The sequence below is a fragment of the Apodemus sylvaticus genome, chromosome 15, assembly GCF_947179515.1.
Source record: "Apodemus sylvaticus chromosome 15, mApoSyl1.1, whole genome shotgun sequence".
Lineage (NCBI taxonomy): Eukaryota > Metazoa > Chordata > Mammalia > Rodentia > Muridae > Apodemus > Apodemus sylvaticus.
The window spans coordinates 72,130,451-72,151,220 of NC_067486.1; the positions used below are offsets into that span (position 1 = coordinate 72,130,451).

Consider the following 20,770-nt stretch of genomic DNA (forward strand, 5'->3'; position numbering starts at 1 on the left):
AATCTACAGTTAATAGTGTGTGTGTGTATGTGTGTGTGTGTGTGTGTTTGAGAGAGAGAGAGAGAGAGAGAGAGAGAGACAGACAGAGACGGAGAGACAGCGATAGAGACTTAGAGACTAAGGGGGGATTTCCATGTATTCTAGAAGGCAAGTGTTTCATTAGTTTCATAGCTTTGCTGATTTCTAAGTGGACTTGGAACTTGGAAAGTGTCTGTTTTGTTCTTTACATTTCTTCCTTTATTATCACGGTGTCAGAGCAGACACAGGTATTTGTAGTATCATCTTCCTGAGGAGTTGGAGATTTATGCCAAAACAGAGTAGAAAATACAGAAAATTTGCAATATATCCTCTCCCACTCAAAGAGACAATTCTGACATTTTGTTTGGTAGTCCTGTAAATATCTTGTCTTTTATATACATTGACATCTTTAGAAAGTACTGTAGATGTGAATCTCATGGTTCTTTGGACAAGCAGGTATGTACTGTTGAAGATGGATAGGAAATACTCCTAATTCCATAGCTTTGGGATTAATAAGATTAAAGTCTGATGTCATAAATCAGTGTTGTTTTCTTAAATCAAAGTGTAAACTTACTAGAAAGTATTTTAAAAGAGATTTCTACTATAGAAAACTAACTCTCATTCTATCACCCATGTAACCCAAGTAGATAGTGTTTATAAGAGGCGTCCTTTAATGTGGAAAAAGAGGAACACTCCTCCACTGCTGGTAGGGTTGCAAACTGGTACAACCACTCTGGAAATCAGTCGGGCGGTTCCTCAGAAAACTGGGCACGTCACTTCCTAAAGATCCTGCTATACCACTCCTGGGCATATACCCAGAGGATTCCCCAGCATGTAATAAGGATATATGCTCCACTATGTTCATAGCAGCCCTATTTATAATAGCCAGAAGCTGGAAAGAACCCAGTTATCCCTCAACAGAATAATGGATGCAAAAAATGTGGTATATATACACAATGGAGTACTATTCAGCCATTAGAAACAATGAATTCATGAAATTCTTAGGCAAATGGATGGAGCTGGAGTACATCATACTAAGTGAGGTAACCCAGTCTCAAAAGATCAATCATGGTATGCACTCACTAATAAGTGGATATTAGCCTAGAAAACTAGAATACCCAAAACATAATCCACACATCAAATGAGGTACAAGAAGAGTGGAGGAGTGGCCCTAGGTTCTGGAAAGACTCAGTGTAGCAGTATAAGGCAAAACCAGAACAGGGAAGTAGGAAGGGGTGGGTGGGAGAACAGGGGGAGGGAAGGGGGCTTATGTGACTTTCGGGGAGTGAGGGACCAGAAAAGGGGAAATCATTTGAAATGTAAATAAAAATATATCGAATAAAAAAAATCTTTCCAAAAAAAAAAAAAAGAGAGATGTCATTTAAATCTTCAGTGTAAATAAACTAAATTATGTTAACTAATAGCCTAAGGTTTAACTATTTAGATTTATGGCTGCAAACAAAGTTGAGCTTATATATTTGAATTTTAAGCAGAAGTACTGTGGTAGTTAAGAGGGTCTGATTGACCGCTGGTGACCTTGAAATACATCTCAGAAGTCATTTCTTCCGTGCAGGCGCTCCGTGCCCTCACTTGTGAAATCAGGATATGGAAGAGCAGTAGGTTTCGGATACATGGTTTGTAGTCCTCTAGGAAAATACCTGTTTAAATCTGAATCTTCCTAAGCCACAGAGTAGATGATTGAAAATACTTTTAAGATTTAAACTTCAGGAACAAATAACTAAGGGGCTTCCTGCTGTGTCCCAAGATCCTCACATAGAAATTGGCTCTATTCTCTCAGTTGCTGAATACTTGGATGAGACAGGCATGCCTGTGCCCCAGTCCCTCTTGCCATCTTTCCTTTTCATCCCCTTTTTACGTTAGTCTCACAGTGTGCCGTTTGTTAGAAACAGGAAGTATATGAAACGGTGGTGAAATGATGATACTTTGACTGTTATAATCTGAGCTGTTATAAAAGACCTCTGCCTCTCACTTAAAATAGATACATCCGTAGGAGGACTATCACAACAACAACAATTAAAATGCACAGTGGAGCTCAAAATGAAATGGGGGAAGTCTTCAGGTGCGGAAAATGAAGAGCAAATGTGTAGGTACATAAATGAACAGGAAGTGACCTGTGCACTTCATGGGGAGTTGCCAGATTTAGACTTAGACATCAAGACGTGGATTTTGTCACAAATCCTTATGTAGGCATAATCCCTTGGGTCTGCATTTGCCAGACTTTGGTCCATCCTGGGAAAGGGTGAGTGTGGAAAAATTTCCACCTCCTAAATATGATTGGAAAGGGCTTGAGACATTAGGAGAGAGGGTAGGGTGCGTTGCTGGATCATTGGGTCACAGGACCACTACCCAGTTGAAGTTTATTTTCATATTCTCCTTTTTCAACTGGAGTTCCACTCAGAGAGGTTGCATAAAACAATTCTCTCTGCAGCTGGAGAAATCTATAAGGTATAGCATGCAAGAAAATTGTGTGGAATTCCCAGTGCAGGGCAAAGCAGACAGCTCCCTACTAAGAAAATATTGTGATCATAATGGTGAAACCATGAAACAAATACATCCTTAAGTTCTAGATACTAGGCAAATATGATGTAAATTTACCAGAAGCATATTTGAAATGTTCATTAACTGAAAGAAGCAGAAGGCACAAAGCAAGCAGAAATCACAGGACAGTGTGGGGAAAAAAAGCTAGGTGCTAAGAATTAACATGCGGTAATTATATTAGGAGAGAAAATCTATGCATGTATTCAAAAGCAGGCTATATACAATAGAAGGGGAAAATGATTGAATTTGAAATGAAATCAGATAAAGTCACTCAGAGTGCTTCCCTGAGAGATTAACACAGAAGGGGAAAACACACAGAGAGACTTAAAGGGAAATGGAGCATAGAAAGAAAAACTCAGACCTGCCTGCATGCAGCTCGGGTCCCCAGGGGACACAGTGCTACATCAACTATGACCAAAGAAATTAAAAAGGAAGTTGCAAAACTCAAAAGTTCATATGTCCTCTTTCTGTTGTGTAGCTTTTAAAGAAAATCCAGATGTGTAAATGCCATGACAAAGTCACATGATACAAGCACAGCCATCTCAAAAACAACTGGAGAAGAAATGACAAATTATACAAATGAGAGATAGAGTCTTTGAGGACTTAAGAGATCAGAGCTGCTAGGAGACAATGGGATCTTATTCTCAGGGTTCTGAGAGAACAAATGCACCCTTTCTTTTGAGGTTGCATATTCAGTTAGCTATAGTTAAAGAGAAGGAAAAGAATGGGAGGGGAGGAAGAGAGAGAGAGAGAGAGAGAGAGAGAGAGAGAGAGAGAGAGAGAGAGAGAGAGAGAGAGAGAGAGAGTTTCTAGCCCTTTGTTACTATTCTCTAGGAGGAAACTGACTTTAGGGAAAGGGGTTGAAGGGAGCAACCCAGCATATCGAGGTAGGAAGAACTTTGGTAAAACTATGGTAAAGACTGAAAAAGATCTTATGACAAATTTAGGCCTTAAAGAGACAGCAAATGAAGCTGAGATTGCAGTAGTGGAATTCTTGATTTTAAATGTTTTGTTATTCGGTAGGAACTCAGTGATCTCATCTGCACTTCTAAGTGATAAGCTAGAAATTCATGTAAATTTATGAAAGGGTAACCAGCATGGGTGGTGCATACCAGTCACCCCAGTGCTGCAAAAGAAGAGAAGTTGGAGGATCAGTATTTAGTTCAAGGTCCTCTTTGTCCACATAGTGAATTGGAGGCCAATCTGTGCAAGTCTGTTACACACACACACACACACACACACACACACACACAGAGTGAAAGAGACAGACAGAGAGACGAAGACTGAGACAGAGAGAAAGTGAGAGAGACAGAGAGACAGAGAATGACACACACAGAAACAGAAAGACAGACACAGAGAAATATACAGAAACCAAACTAAGATAAGGAAAATTCCAAATTAAGATAAGGAAAAACTAGAGGAAGAGTAAGGAGAAGATAATGAAAATGAGGAAATATAAGGATGATAAAGTCAAGAAGCACATGAGGAATAGAAAACAGAAGCTGAGAGATAAGGCAGAAACAAGTCAGTCAGATCACAATGATCATCACGATGCTTGTGGTCATCTGTTGGAGGAATTTCCAGATCGGATGAAAACTCAAAATCCAAATCTATCAATATAGTACTGAATGAAGTAGGCACTGAATGATATGTAATACTGAATTAAGTAAGTCACTGAATGATATGTGTACCTTTTATGCAGAGATGTATAGCAGACAAAACTGCATTAGGCATGCTTTGTGGATAGAAGGAGAAAGGCAACAGAATTGTGAACTGGAAGTCTGTCTGCATTGCAAATTCAGAAGTGTGTTCAGGTCCAGTTAGGGAAGTAATGACGTTAGCAGGGAAGCCTGTCCTGTTTGGATTCTGGGAAATGGTTCGATGCAATTGGACAGCATGCTAGTGTTTGATGATTTGCGTGGAGTGGTTGGATATCTGAGAGTCAATGTGGATGGGAGTCTGTTCTCTGGACTGTGGGGCTGGGCCTGCTCTCTAGACCATGGGGACCTAAGAAGCCCATATCCTTAGAGTTCTTTTACTTATGGAAAGTGATAGCTTCAGGACACCCATCATTGTGAGTTTTATTCTTCTCCCATGCCCAGAATATTTGCCGATAAAATATTTGGAATGGCTGGTGATTAGGTAAAATTATTGTATGAAAGTAAAAATGACAACCACAGAACCAATTGCTACATACAACGGTACATCAAGAACTCCTTAGGCAGTCAATATCCTAATTAAAAGGAAAGATTCCAAGAACATCCTATCCAATTGATTTCCCATTTATGACAACAAGGAAGATCCATATGCAGAATCAATTGTGTGATAAACACTTATAAGAAGCTTTCTATTTTGAGGGGGAGAGGATCCAACATTCTAAAACTGAACCAGTTTTCTTTTGACTGGGACAAAAACATCAAATAAATGCCCTTTCTTCTAGTTTTGTTTCTGTGAAACGGAACAATTCTACCTATATTTTAGTGTTTATTGTTCTTTTAAAATATTTATTTTAAGTGTATGTGTGTATCTGAGGTGTGTATATGGTTCCACATTTGTGCAGGAGACTGCAGAGGCCAGAAGAAGGCATCAGATTCCCTGGAACTGGAGTTACAGATGGTTTTCAGCTGCCATGTGGGTACTGGGAACTGAATTCAGGTCTTCTGCAGTGACTGTAGAGTCATCTCTCTAGTTTCTGTTTATGGTTCTTAATGGGGTATGTACCATATAAATGTAAAAGTGCTTGTGATTTTTAAAATGGATTATGGCTACTAAAGGTGCACTGTCATCTACCTCAGGGTTGAGAACATTCAAAAGTGTGGTCCAACCAATCACTTCTGTCTTCGACCCTAAAGTGTGCTTCTAGCAGTTTACTATGAGAGAAGAGAGCTATTAGTCTCAAACTGTCTGGAACTAGAACAGCTACTTGGGAGCGTATTCTCGCCTTTCCCTTCTTTATAGTTCTGCAGTCACACACAGTGTGGCAGTTCATCATACTCGTGCTGGACTTGTCCTGAGAGCTTTCCAAATGTATATGGGCTCTAGCATCTCACACATGTCTCCATCTCAAAGTGTGCTGTTTATATTGATAAATACTTTAAATTCCTTTCTGAGTGCTAGATTATCAAGAAATCAATTGTTTGCACACACTCAGTGTATAACACTTATAATTTAACTGAAAAGTTTTAAATATTACCCAACGTACAGTGCTGGGAAATTCTCATCTATTTAAAAACTCTTCATCTTGCTGTAAATAGCTTGCACGCATCTGTTTTTACCTTAGAATTCTCTGGGTTTCTTGGATCTGACTCTATAGCTACTGAACTTTCCTAAGGCTGTCATCCTATAGATGGAGCCTGAAGCCCAGAGAGATGAGCTCAGTTTATTAAAGAACTTTGAGTACTAAATTGTGTTGACAGCCATTTTGTTATAGATGCTACTGTCTAGATGTAGAGATAGATGTTGAACAATGCATAGAAATTATTTACTGATAAATCCGGATGCATGCAGAGAAGGGAAACTGCACTAACATGTATGTAGAGGTAACTTTAGACTGGGGCCTGTGCAGCCGATCTGTAAAACGACTGCTACTTATCTCAAGAAGTCAATGCACAATGCGGGCATAAGGAAGTAGAGGAACAGATATCCCTGGACCTGAATGGGGAGAAGGGTTTGTGCCTAGAGCCCAGTGAGCCAGGCAGAGTAAATTGAGATGCGATGGGACAGCAGGAGGAGCCAGATGGTACAAAACTCTCCAGGCTATGGTAAGGGTTTGCTGTTTTATTATAAATGAAATAGGAAGCTGTTAAAGGACTTCAGCAGGAGAGTGGCATAAGCCAATTTATATTGTAAAATATTACCTCAATTGCAGTGTTGTTTGGAAAGAGTGTTGGTAATGAGGTAGTCAGCATCCTGTCATAGGCTGGACAGCAGTGGTAGCTTTAGACAGAGTTGGCATTTGGGATCAGCTAGGATGTCTGGAAACCTGTGAGCTGAACATCCATAGTGGACACTTCCTGTTCTGAACTTGCTAGCATGGAACCTGAGGGTTGCACCCTCCTGACTGATGGATGGTACCCGCTAGGTCTCAGTGCTGCATAATACGAGAAGTTATTATGATTAGTCAACTGGCCCAATCAACAGAGAGTTTGGTGTAAAAAAAATGATAAATGAAAATCATATTTTATCACAATTTCATTTCACACATGTGTTATTTGGATCTGGGGAATATCAGGGAATTCCCTGGACTTTCTCATTGGAAATGCAGGGCAGTCTGGGAAAGAATCAACATTTGTATGAACTGTGATGTCAGGCAGCTGTCAAGTGTCACCTCTCCCAGATAATGCACACTGTTCATTTCTTTTTGGTGTTAGAAGATGTATCTGTAAAAAAAGAACTTTAAGAGTAACAAGTAACAGATTTTTCTCCAGGCCAATTATAGAGCACTTTCCCAGAGCCCAGAGGTGTCTATGTTCCCTCCTCTTTTTTCTTTTCATTTTATTGTGTTTGTGCCAGGAGGCCAAAAGCTGTTTCCAGCTTCAGATAAATGGTCGCCATTTTCTTCTTGCCTCTTCCTCCGTCGTTTTCCTGGACTGATGGCAGTTAAAGAAGAAGAGAGATTAAGCCTGCATATTATACTTGGAAAAACATTTTGTGATTAGTAGGGAACGTTCAGCCAAGATATCGTCCTTCAAGCCTGTGTCTGGTGGTTATTAACTCTGTGGCTTAGCTCTAGTTTCTTGTTTTCTTCCCCAGTTTCTTTAAAAATACAGACATTCATATACCTAGTGCTAGTGCCTGCCTTTTGTCATTATTTCTGTAAGAACACAATGTTGCAATTCACATAAAGTCCTGTCAGTGGGACATTTGCTATCTTTCCAATTTTATGGGTCCTAACCATATGTTTATCTGTATGGACTGCATCTTGATAGTCTACATTATAATTGTGGCTGTGTCCTAGCTATGTATTATAATGTGTGCTCTTAAATCTGTAGGGAGGCTTTCAGATTCGGGGCCTGATGATCATCTGTTACACAAGAAGTAAAGTATGCCTTGTGCTTGAGGAAATGAAATAGCTTTCTGGACTCTGCACAGGCAGTTTGAGAAAAGCCCAGGGTTTTTTGTGGAGATATGAAAAATGCTTTTCATTTCCAGGAGTAGAAGACAGAGGGTCATGGTGAGGATTAGAGATCTCTGACTTGGGGGATTAAAGGAGTGCAGCATCACGCTTTCCCCTCTCTGTGGTATTTTCCTTATTCACCTGTAAAGGAAGACTTGAATTAGATCTTACTGAATAGTTCTTCCAGAACTTAACTCTGAAGTCTGAGGTCATCTTCAGGTTTGAATTATCTCTTGGTGTGTGTGCCCAAGAATCCCTATACCAATTGTGAACTGTGCATTTCATGTTCTGCCCAAAGCTATATATTCTTCCCAGGTTTGTCTCTCTGGAGGGTTATCTGAGAAAACTGTGTCTTAGTTAGAGTTTCCATTGCTGCAATAAAACACAGTAACCAAAATGCAAGTTGGGGGAAAAGGGGTTTATATGGCTTACTCTGCCACATTGTAGTCCATCATTGAAGGAAGTCAAGGCAGGAACTCAAGCAGGGCAGGTACCTGGAGGTGGAGGGGGGGGCTGATGCAGATGCCATAGGGGGGTGTGATGTACTGGCTCGTTCCCCATGCCTTTCTCAGCCTGCTTTCTTATAGAACCCAGGGCCACTTAGGAATGGTACCACCCACAAGGGCCTGGGCCCTTATTGATCACTGATTTAGAAAATGCCCTGCAGATGTATCTCACGGAGGCATTTCCTCAACTGAGGCTTCTTCCTTTCTGATGACTCTAGCTTGTGTCATATTGACACAAAACCAGCTGGTACAGCAATGATCTGTGACCCAGTGAGATCAACACACCCAGACTACCCTGTCTTAGCAGAGATTCCTAGGAAGCAAGAAATTATTTCTCATGCTGGAAATGGCCTCCTTATAAAAGTGTACTTCACCCCGGGGGTTCACTTAGAAGCAGAGGTGGATTTGGGCTTGGGGAGGAAAAAGCTTGGTATCTTTCAGCAGCTGAAAAAGACCTCACATCTACCAGCCTTCATTTCCTTAAACATAAAGAGGATATTCCCAGGAAGACTAGGTCTTTGTGGACATCTTTACCTTTGGGCCCATAGCACAGCACACAGTGCAGCACAATGATAGCACAGCACACAATGATAGCACAACATACAATGCAGCCTTCTGAAAAGCATAAACAAAAGCCTTCAAAGTCTTCATCATTTTGTTCCACTGTCTTTTAAAAAACTAAAACAAAACTCTTATGTTTTCTCTGTTGCCAGAAGACATCTTCCTTGAAGAGTTTCAGCCAGGATAGCCCTTCTGTATATGGAAAGATGTTGTTTTTATGACTAGTACTGATGTATTTTAAAATGTGTTCTTTGACTCATCACATATACACAGTTTGGATAGACATACATGCATAGGGCTATAAAAAGTACACATATATAGAAGTAGATTAAGTTTTTGAACATATAGGACACATAGTAAAAATGATGTAGATCTCATGTGTAAAGGATGAAATAAAACTTATTTGCTTAAAGCATTGTATTTGTGTACAGTCCTCCAGATGTTCCTGGGTTCTTTCCACTGTCCGCTCCAGTGACATTTGCACCCTAAAATTATCTCCCCACACGCTGACCACCATGTGTCTTCAGAGCCTCTGAACATATTAAATGCATGGTTGCTTCTGCCAGAAGCAAAAATTCTCTTGCCTCCTCAAGGCTATCTAAAATGGGATTTCCTTGTCAAATTCTTTCTTGACTGCCTTTTGTCTCACAACCTGCCATCCCCGGGTAAAATTAGCCTCCGCGCTCTGTGAATCTGTGGCATTTTATTTGTTACGTATGACAGCACTTTTCATGTTTGCTAGTGGAATGATTGGTTGTGTGTGAGCCTCCCTGATGAGCCGTGGGTGCCTTCCAGGCAGGAAGTGCCTCTTGCTCATCTGTGTACCGACACCTCACGCATGTCGGAAGTCAGTAAGTGGTGTTTGAGTTATTTTAAACTTTCATGAGCACAATGAAGGGAAGGGGGCTATGTTATGAGGAATGAAGCTGGCTCACTACAAAAATCTCATCCCTATTGGAGCTTTATGTCTTAGGTCAATTTTCTACCTTGCTGTCATCCTCAGGAAGAGGACACTCCTGAAAAGATGTATGTTTCTTTCCATTTAGCTTTGAGGCAGCATGAAGGTTATGGATTGCCTGTCTCAAGGTCACTTGATTCCTCTTGAAGAGCGAGGCAGCTCCATGCTTTGGAGGCACAGATTATGGAGGCTGCTGCTGTGCCCGTCAGATGCTGCCCCGTGAAGGCTGCAGGCATAGCATTAAAGGGCTGTGAATGGCTCTTTCTTATTAATGAGCTTCTCTGAAAGTCACAGGTGACAATGGAAAATGCCAGCTATAACTTACTCATTCCATGTTTGGATGTTTGAACACTAGCCACTCTCCCAGGGCCTGGTACTGTGATGAAAGCCAACAAGACTACTAAATGATTTAAAGTTCCTGCCTTGAGATGATCATAGTTCAGATATATATATATATATATATATATATATATATATATATATAGAGAGAGAGAGAGAGAGAGAGAGAGACAGACACAGAGACAGAGACACAGAGACAGAGAGAGACATAGACAAAGAGACAGAGACAGACAGAGAGACAGAAACAGACAGAGACAGATGACAGAGACACAAAGGGAGACAGAGACAGACAGAGACAGACAGACAGGGAGAAAGAGGGGGGAGACACAGAGACAGAAAGATATACAGAGAGAGACAGAGGGAGAGAGATGGAAGGAAAGATAGAGGAAGAGAGATTGAGCAAGATAAACAGAGACAGAGGGGCAAGTGAGACAGAGAGAGACAGAGGCATAGAGAAAGAGACACAGAGACAGAAAGACAGAAAGATACAAGAGACAGAGGGACAGATGGAGAAAGGCAGAGGGAAAGAAAGATGGAGAGAGAGAGACTGAGAGATAGGGACAGGGAAAGACAGAGAGAGAGGAGAAAGAGAGAGGGAGCAGGAGAGGAGAGAGAGAGGTTATCAAGCAGCTGTAACCATGACTCCTCTGTTAACCTGTGTATGAGCAAATGCTGAGGCAGAAGATGAATTTTACTTCCGGTATCTGGTAAGATCCCACAGGTGATCTACCTGATGTGGAGTCCTGGGTTAAGAGGAAGGCCGAGGCTGTGGATTTAGAACAAAAGGAATTCTAGAAACAAGGGTTGTGAAGTAAGGGTTGACAAACTCTCTGTGTAGAGTCCCATAGGTAAATATGCTCGGCTCCACTGTTGCAAGTGTGCATCCTTGGTTGTAGTATAGAAGCAGTCATGGAAAATGATGACCAGACATAGCTGTGTGTCATGTATTACTGAAATTAACAGCGACAGGCCTGTGCTTTGTGCACTCTTACCATGGAGGAAGGCTGACTCCTCAGTGAGGCTCTAATCTGACCTGATCTGCACCAATTTCCTCAAGTTTAGAAACACTTCGCACTTACTCTCTAATTCCTGGGATATTTCATAGTAGCTTTCTCTGGCTCTTGACATGGGGCTGTAGGAGTCCGTTTCTTAACTGATCTCCACAGCACACTCCTCTCTGGTATGTGAAGTTTTTCTCCATTGCCTTTATTTTCAATTACAGTGCTTTAGCAAGTCCTGATTAAGGATTTATCTATTTATCGGTTTCTTTATTCTATTTCTTACTAAGCTTTATGCTTCATGGTTTGGTTTTTTTGTTATTGGGGTTTTGGTTTGTTTTTTTTTTGGCCTCTGTTTGATTCAGTCAGGTCAGTTGAGATGGTGTCTTCTTAGCTCCAATTTCATGTTTTATCATGTCAAGTAACTGTGTGAAATTAGCCATATTGGGAATTTTTTTGAACCAGGAATCAACCTCATGGAAGTCAAGGCTTGTGTGTGTGTGTGTGTGTGTTTAAATTGAACCATTAGTACCAGCTCAAGGAGAGAACATATTTATACACAGATTTTGAATATACTTTTAATAACTCATGCTTAGTAAGGACATCCACATTCCTTAGGTGGGTAACTGCTGCTGGTGTTCTGCATCTTGTTTTTCTGATGCAGACACTAGGACTCCTGACAGGAAGTAGCTCTCTATAAACTTTGGAGCAGATCCTGTCAGGCTCCAATGACGCATCCTCAGCCTCATGCTTCAGTTCGTGAAGGTGCTCCTTTAGTCTACAGTGTACTGTGTGGTGAATGAGGGGCCTCCAGGCTGTTTCTCCTTTAACTAAAGAGCATGCATTTTTAATGAATAACCGTAGCTCATTAAGGCTGTGATTTTTGTGCTTTGCCCAAGGTGCAGATGAGTTCTAGTCATTTTCAAGTGTTGTATTATCTTTCATTTCTGATTTATGATTTGCTAATATATCCTCATCTGTACCCTTTAGGTATGATTGGTCACACTATTGTAATGAATAATCTCCAACTCCAATACTCTACTTTTCAAATCTACAGTGATAGAAGACTCCAGAAGCACTTGACAAAACTCATTCAATAGTCTCTACAATGTCAGTTGTTTTAAGTGGGAGGTGCTAAACCATAACACAGAAGACCCACTCATAAATTATAGATTGAGTGTGTGTATGTGTGTGTGTGTGTGTGTGTGTGTGTTAACCTTACTGAAGAACTTTGTATTGGTAAGCAGTTTTTTTTTTTTTCAGTTCACTCTTGAAAGCATAGGCTAAGGGACCAGAAAAGGGAAGTTGTATTTAGCAGTCATTGGTTCACCCCAAACTTCCTGGTTACATCAGGATCCGGAAGGACCATCATTCAAGTTGCTCATCCTTTGAGAATGCCCATGTCCTTTACTGTGCTCTGACCTGGAGTCTTCCTGCCCATTGGGAGAAAGCATTCTTTTCCCAGGCAACCTGTCCTCTTTGATGACCCTTTTCAGAGCATCTTTTGGATCTGCTTTGCTGTAGCTTCCACTCATTGGCCCTGGTGCTCATCCTATGGAAGTGCTCACCCAATTGGATGCTCATCATTTGTTTCCCCTTTCCAGCATATGAAGGCAGTCTAGGCATCCTGCAATTCCCTGGTTCTTAAGGATACACAAAGACCGCGCACTCAGCCAGTCTTCACACACTAGTCCTTTGAACCCTCCTTACTTTTGCTTGCTTTCTTCTGGACATGGTCTTTTTCTCCTGTGGCCCTTTTTAAAATAACTGACTCAACAGTGCTGGAGAGTGATGGTACCCTAGGTGCACGAGTCTACCCCACTTCATCCTTTAGAGCTTTGGGACCTGGGTGGAAGAAATATATCTTTAGTGTGTGTGTGGGGGGGTCAGTAATCTTGCTTGTAAAATGAGGTGAGAATAAGTGGTACTTGTTATTAGCAGTAAATATAGGCTTCATGGGCTCACCAGGACAGTGCAGAGGAGTGCATGCTATGAGGAGGGAAATGGGCTCAGCACATAGCTACTTAATGGAACAAGAACAGCTAATCTAATCGGCCTTCCAGTTACATCTTGATCCAAGTGGTGTTTCCTTTTAATTTTAGAGTAGAGTTTACATGGACGCATATCTGCTAATTTGGGGGACAAATATTGATAAGTTTGTCCTATCTGAATACAACCTAATTTTAGTACAAAAACATGTATTCTCAGAGTACACAGAGGTTTTTTTCCCCTCTTCTTTCTTTATCCTCCCCTTCCTACACCATTCACAAATGCTTACATACAAGTAGCTGTTCTCTACAAATTGCCACAGATGAACAGTGAAATAAATAAAATACAGTTGATGGAATAAGATGTATTAGAGCTATAAAGCCAAGTCATACCAAACCAAACTACACTTATACAATTTTCTGCTCTGTGAGTCAAATATTTTTTGCCCTTACTTTTCAGTGACAAACTGGGACTCCAGTAACTAATTCACAGCAAGATAGTTCCACCTTGCCCTGCCTTCCAGACTCTTCTCCCTCACCTTTCTCTTTTTTCATGGCTACTGCATACTCAAGATAAGGAATATGTCTTGTCTGCTCTTTGGAAAGAAGAGGATGCTATTTATATAGAAAGTGCATTTTTCTTTATGGTCACGCCTCTGTGGGGAAGTTAGGTGACTGTAGTGAAAATCCGTTTTCTGACCTTTGAGCCTCAGTTTGTTTATTGCTTAATTAGCTTCTATCTTGAAAATGATGTAAGATCTGCCTGTGGGGACTCACACCTGTAAGCCTATCACTATGGAAACTGAGACAGGCTTATTGCTTGAGTTTGAGAGCAGCTTGGCTATCTAGACCGGGCTGCACCAGTACAAATCCTGCTCCAAGAACTAAGAACAAAACAGGATGAAGCAATGAAGAAAGCATCGGATGTCACATTCTTCCCATTTCTAAGATACACTCTCTATCCTGCAGTTTGCTATTCATCCCAAGCTAGGGGACCATGTCCCCAGGATCAATCTCTGCTCCAGTTTCCATCATGCTCCTACGTAGCTGCTGACAGGCATTGCTAGTCAAGCCATCAGGAATATCTAGAAAGCTTTCTCTGGTATCACGTTTTCAGAATATCCCTGAATTCAAACGTTCTCTTGAAACTGACCTGTTAGGCATGGGATCTTATAGGCCCTTTACCTCTGTCCTTACCTAGCCTCTTATAGGATTCAGAGAAAGATATTTCTATAATTTCAACTGTGATAACCCTTTTGTGTGTTTGTTAATAGGATTTTTCCCTTTTTTGGCAGAGTCTGACATAGCTCAGGATGATTTTGAATTTGTTATAAGGTTGGCCTTGAACTCCTCATCCTTTAGATTCCACCTCCCAATCACTGGAATTATAGATATGCATCCCTAACTTGACTATTTTTATAATGGTTTTTGATTGAAAAGTTACAGTAATATAGTTCCCGTATGATTAACATCTATTTTCCTTATTAATGCCTTTCATCGTTCTGAGACATTTATCACAATTAAGAGTTAATTTTGATGCATTATGATGTACTGAAATCTAAACTTTATTCAGATCTTCCTCTCTCTCCCATCCTTTCACTTCTCTTTACTTCTCTGTCTGTCTGTCTGTCTGTCTGTCCATTTGGCAGAGTCACCCAACACTTGCTCCTGCCACAGCCTACCAAGCTCTGCTACCACAGGCATGTGCCATCATGCCTCTTAGCTTCCTTCATTTTAAGCCCACTAATATTTTTAGCTCCGAAATACTACATTACATTTAATTGTCATGCCCTCTTTTATTCCCTCTCTAGTCTTGTTTATGACATTTTCTGTTTCCTTTTCCTTGATGGCCTTAAGGCTTTTGAGAGGTTTGAGTCAAGAGTTCAGTGCCCATTGATTGCAGTCTGCCCTGTGTTTCTCTCATAGTTAGAGGTTATACATTTTTGATAAAAAGTCACAGAGGTGAAGTGCCATCTCTGTTCATCACCAGCAACACAAGCTCCCACCACGGCTCATTCTAGTTGTTGTTATCTTTGGTCACCTGGCTGAGGCAGAACTTTGTTGTGTTTCAGTAAAATCACCCCTCCCTTCCTTTCCATCCTGTTCTCATTAGAAGAAAGCCACCACACAGAACCGGTGGAAATTTGTTTGTTATTTACGCCATTGCCCAAGGTGGGTATGTCTGATAGCTGTCTGATTTTCTCTATTGGTTATTCAGGGCACAGCGTTCTTCCATTCCATTGCTCCAGCATCCCCCTAGGGCTTAGCCGTCTTAATCCAGAGAGAGGGTGGCAGAGGATGTTTGCTTTTGAGAGCTTTGGCCTGGAAATGGCACATATCACTTCCACTTACATTCCATATGACACTCTCTCATCTGCCAAGCCTAATTGCAAGGCAGGCTAGGACATATGGTCGAGCTGGGTGCCCAGGAAAAGGAGGAAATGGATTTCAGCGAAATGCTAGAGGTATTGCCTCTTCCACTCCAGAGTATAAAAGGCAACAGACTAACTCCTCTGCTGCTATTAGAGAATTCAGCCATCAGTTTATTAAAGGACAGAAAAAATAATGGAATAACATACTTCTTTATCTAAACATTGTTAAACTGTAAAGAATTCATTAATATTCATTGTGATGACTTATTAAATTTCTCAATTTTGTTAAATTTACTCTTGATCCATAAACATTTGCTGGGCACACTCATTTGTATGGCTGCATTTGTGAACTTACACTCTGTTTTATCTGTACTGTATCATTGGCAGAGTTGGCTCTCTGTGTTTTCTATTTGGAATGCCTCAGTTCATATTTGGTTTTGTTTTCTGCTTTTTGTTTTTTGTTTTTGCTTTTTTTTTTCAGATGAAAATTCTCCACTCCTAGGCTGTGGTGATTGCTTAGCCCCAGAGTTCAAGTAGAGAACCCTGAGCTTGGTGGCATGCTCTCACGACCTTAGCGCTGAAGAGGTGGACAGAAGGGGATTTCTGGAGCTCATTGGCTGGCCAGCATAGACTATGTAGCAGGCCTGGGCCTGTAAGAGTCTCTGTTTCAAGAAAAGAAGAAGGCAGTGGTGCCTGAGTAACAATACTGAAGTTGTTCTTGGACCTCCTCACTAACCCCTGAATCAATCTATCTGTCTATCTATCTATCCATCTATCTATCTATCTATCTATCTATCTATCTATCTATCTATGTATCTATGTATCTACATATCTATGTAGCTATGTATCTACGTATTATGTATGTATGTATGCATGCATGTATGTATGTATGTATGTATGTATGTATGTATCTATCTATCTATCTATCTATCTATCTATCTATCTATCTATCATCTATCATTCCACCCTCTCTCAACACATACTTGGGAACATATGTACACATATATGCATACATTCCTAGACATATGAATACATACACACTCTGGAGAGGACAGCCTACTCATTCCTCAAGTGGCAGTATTATATATGCCTAACATAGACAAAATTAGTCCATGCTTCAGGGGTCATCATGCCACATTACTTCATTCATCTAATATCTCTCTACCAACATTACTGCATTGGATGTTTTATCCATTAGGCTAGGAACTCCCTGAGAGATAGACTAGGCAAAACCCCACCCCCATCTCTTAGGTTCCTAAGCAACCTTGAGACTGACAAAGAACATGCTTGTAAATCTGCACAGAATGCATTATATCCTGAAACGAGTGCTTAAGTATTTAGTATTTCTGTCAAGTATAGTAAGATACCCCCTTCCCCCACAAGCCCCTCGCTTTTGCCTTTCTAGAGGGGCTATTTTTGGCTGGAGCATAGAAGGGCTGGAGCATAGAAGGGCTGGTGGGGATTGAGATAACAGAATGGGGTAGTGCTTTTCAGGTGGTCTGTACAGCTTGCAATGGTCTGTGATGGGCTTTGGGCATGTTCAATAGATGTGCTGGTCTCCTATGAAATCTCTGTAGTGCAGGGCATTTGCGTTTCTAGATCATCATATAATTAAACCTCAGATTCATGTCTATGTCCTCACTGCTCTTGGCACAGGGAAGTGGCAGAAAGGTCTGGTGCTCATTATTCTGAACAAGAGTTACCAACCTGAACTCCCAGAGTCCCAACAGGGGGATAACGTCACCATGGCAAAAGCCGTGTTTAATTGCAGATGGAGAAAGAGGAGCATGAAGAAAACAAACAATAATTTGCAGGCTTTAATGAGTAAGATGCCATGCATCTCCTTACCAAAGAAGCCTAGACCTCGCAAAGTGACCTTAAGCTTATCAAAAAGACATGGACTGAGAGATCGCTGTCACATTCCCTCTGTCATTTTCTTTCTGTTTATTCTCAGCCTGTCGTTTACGTTTACATTGTACCTTCCCAAGTTCAGCCAGAGTTTCACCAGAACAGACCCAGGAGGCCTGGAGTCTGCTCTCAGAGTGCTGTCTTCACCCTTGTGGCTTCCTTGGTTGTCAGAGTTGAAACTTTATGTGTTAATTAGGATTTATAGGTTTATGGAGTTTTCTAGTTCATACTGTTACCTTGTTATCCATTTGACATTCTCTGGGATTATAGCCTTAGTAATTCATTTTTTTTTTTAAATCCAGGTGAGAAACAGAGACTCAGGTGACTTATTGTTTCTTTAGGACTTCTGGAAAGCTGGAGCTTTCGGATGGGTCCCATGTCCCCATTCAGACCTAGAGATGAGTGGATCATACCAGAAGTCCCTTCCCAACCATGCTGCCTCATCACAGATGGGTGTAGTCATTTGTTACATAGCTGTGTTTGTCTCTGACATAGCCTTGGTATGCATTTAGGGCTCAGTGTATTCATGGAGGATAAGCATTGATGACAAATCCTGTCACTAATGGGACATGGAAGGGAACCAAGGTTCACTTTGACTTCCATATTGTATTGATAAGGAAATTTAGATCTACAAATTAAAAACATTTAACTTACTACAAGAGGATAGGTAACTATTATCCAGAATGCCTCTTTCAAATTCAGCTCTGTATTTATCCTGTGTTGCTCATTTCTGATTTTCTTTGTATCATTTTTGTTCCTTTGGACACCTTGATGTCACCCCATTACCCTGTGTTTTCAGTTATGACCATCACGTCACATAGTGGATTCCTGTTAGAACTAAACATCAATGAAGCATTCAGTTTGCCTGGTGTATTCTCAGAACTCGAAAAAAGGAAATTGTTAGCTGACATTGATTGAATAAGTACAAAAACTTCAGCTGATAGGCATAAATTCAGTGATTGTCCTTCCATAGACACCATCCTTGACTTCAAAACAATTCTATGGTTTCTATCATTTGCCTCAGTTTATAACAGCAGAGAGAGCAATTGACATTTTTTCTTATGTGTTGTGGTTCTGCTTAATCTCAATCTGGGGTTTCTATTCTGCCTTTGGTTATTCAGTTCCCAGATAAAAGACACATGTGATATTTAATTTTTTTTAAATTTTTTTTATTCGATATAATTTATTTACATTTAAAATGATTTCCCTTTTCTAGCCCCCCCACTCCCCGAAAGTCCCGTAAGCCCCCTTCTCTTCCCCTGTCCTCCCACCCACCCCTTCCCACTTCCCCGTTCTGGTTTTGCCGAATACTGTTTCACTGAGTCTTTCCAGAACCAGAGTGGCCCCTGGTTCTGGATATTTAATTTTTAATAAGCCTTAAACAGCACTAGAGCTGGGATGATATCTATCCTCTATGTTATCATGTCTATTTTCCAGCTAATAATCCCACTATATGATTGGCCACATGTCATCTGCGCTGCTCTTAACTCCAGTTAGCCAAACCACAAGGTCATTATGTGTGGTTCTTACCCCATGGTGGCTTCTCCTTTCTCCCCCCTTCTTCTCTCTCCCTCACATTCTCTTCAGACCCCAAGGCTGAGAACACTAAGCCCCATCTATCTCAATTTCGCCCAGCTATAGGCTGTAGGTGTCTTTATTATTCACCATTCAGGAATAACTTGGGGACAAGGTCACATAGCATCACATGAATCTATGTGTGGACTCTTTTGTCTCTGGGGTCAATCATGTCATAGGGGCCAACATTTCCAATATAAACAGCCTCAGACTAACTTACTACATGCATGTTTTATGAAACAATTAGAGGTGTATATATCTTAAGATAATTTTCATCCAGCACTAGAGACGGAATGATGGTGAGCTCATAGAAAGCAGGTTATTGCTGTAGGGACCACCACAATTTACAGCTTTAAGAAAGCTGTAAATATTTGTATTAGCTGATATACATAACTATACATGTGCTATAGAAAGTATTTCACTTTACTTGTATAAAACGCTTAAAAGTGAGGACCATTTATGTATTTTTTTTTTACAGGAAATGGTGATTATGCATTTTCCTTTGTTTTGTTGTTTTCTTTTGCTTTGTATTGGCAAAGTGAGTTTGGCCAGGCATCTCTGGGATGAAGAGAGTTTGGCTGGCCCCTCTGTGGTGAAGGGCTAGTAACTGAGCATCTCACCCCCTCACAGTTTTTGTTTTATTTGTAGGTCTTTCTGGTTGATCAGAGTTTTTAAAAAACTAAGAGTTTCTGACAGGTGCCTTGGGATCCAGCAGAAATGAAAATCTCTGAGGCCCCAATTATGACACCAGGAAGCTGAGGGTTATGATGATATTTTTGCCTTTTCAGTGATGCTGAAATATAACCATAAACTCGGGTTCATCTTGCAGGAAGATACCATATGTAGAATAGGGGGCAATAATTCACTTTTTAACATGTCTGTATTTCTAACTATAATTAGCTTTAATATTTACTTATATGTGATGCAATTTTTCAAAGTATTACAGTTCTGTGTGTAGGAAGGAGAAAAGCACATCTATTACACTAAAATGCTAATTTCAATATTTATGACACAAGCATTTATGCATTTAGTTACAGAATGTATTTAACAACTTGCAAGTGTGCACTTTTATAAACAAAATTTAAAAAAGCAAATAATTATTTCATCTTGTCTTACAGAACCCCAGCTGAAAGGGATTGTGACAAGGTTATTCAGCCAGCAGGGATATTTCCTGCAGATGCATCCAGATGGTACCATTGATGGGACCAAGGACGAAAACAGCGACTACAGTAAGGAACGCCAGCTACTGGCAATGCAGAGCAAATAGAATTCATGGCCCAGCGCAGCCATGCTGCTGTTTGGACTTTTTGATCATCAGTGAATTAGGCTTTCCCCCTTTACCCTTCTCATAACTTCATTCTTGGTTACTATACAGAATAAAAAGCACTATATCAGAGAGACTATTCACTCCAGAGAAGGGAGGAGCCTGGAAGGATGTCCAGTAGTCAGTAGATGAAAAAGCTTTCTCACTGGACTGTCTCTTGTCGGGGTGATAAATGCTCAGAAATAATACAGATATTCCTACACAAGGTGGCATTTAAATCTTGGACTCAAGTGATAAACAAATTATAATTCTCAGAGCCCCAGTTTTTGGTGGAAATCATTACTTCTACAGGCAAACACTGAACACATAGCCTATTTCATTAGGTTAAGGACAAATTTCAATATAACAATTTTGAAAATAAAATTCAATTCAACAATGATGAATCACAATATCTATCTATCTATCTATCTATCTATCTATCTATCTATCTATCTATCTATCTAATAGCAAGAAGTTTATAAAGACTGGTAGATAGAATATGTACTTTAAAAACAGTCTTGAAATAAAGGTTACAAATATTAAAGATTATTTTACAATCTCCCAGAAAT

The 20,770-nt window shown here is 40.4% G+C and overlaps 1 protein-coding gene across 2 annotated transcripts in view; it reads left to right on the forward strand.

Moving 5' to 3' along the window:
• Positions 1-20,770, forward strand: part of Fgf12 (fibroblast growth factor 12) — a 563,409-nt gene that overhangs the window by 330,534 nt on the left and 212,105 nt on the right. For both annotated transcript variants that reach the window (XM_052158018.1, XM_052158017.1), the window contains one exon: positions 20,017-20,127. In XM_052158018.1, the coding sequence (XP_052013978.1) occupies positions 20,017-20,127 (111 nt within the window). The remainder of the gene's footprint in view (positions 1-20,016; positions 20,128-20,770) is intronic.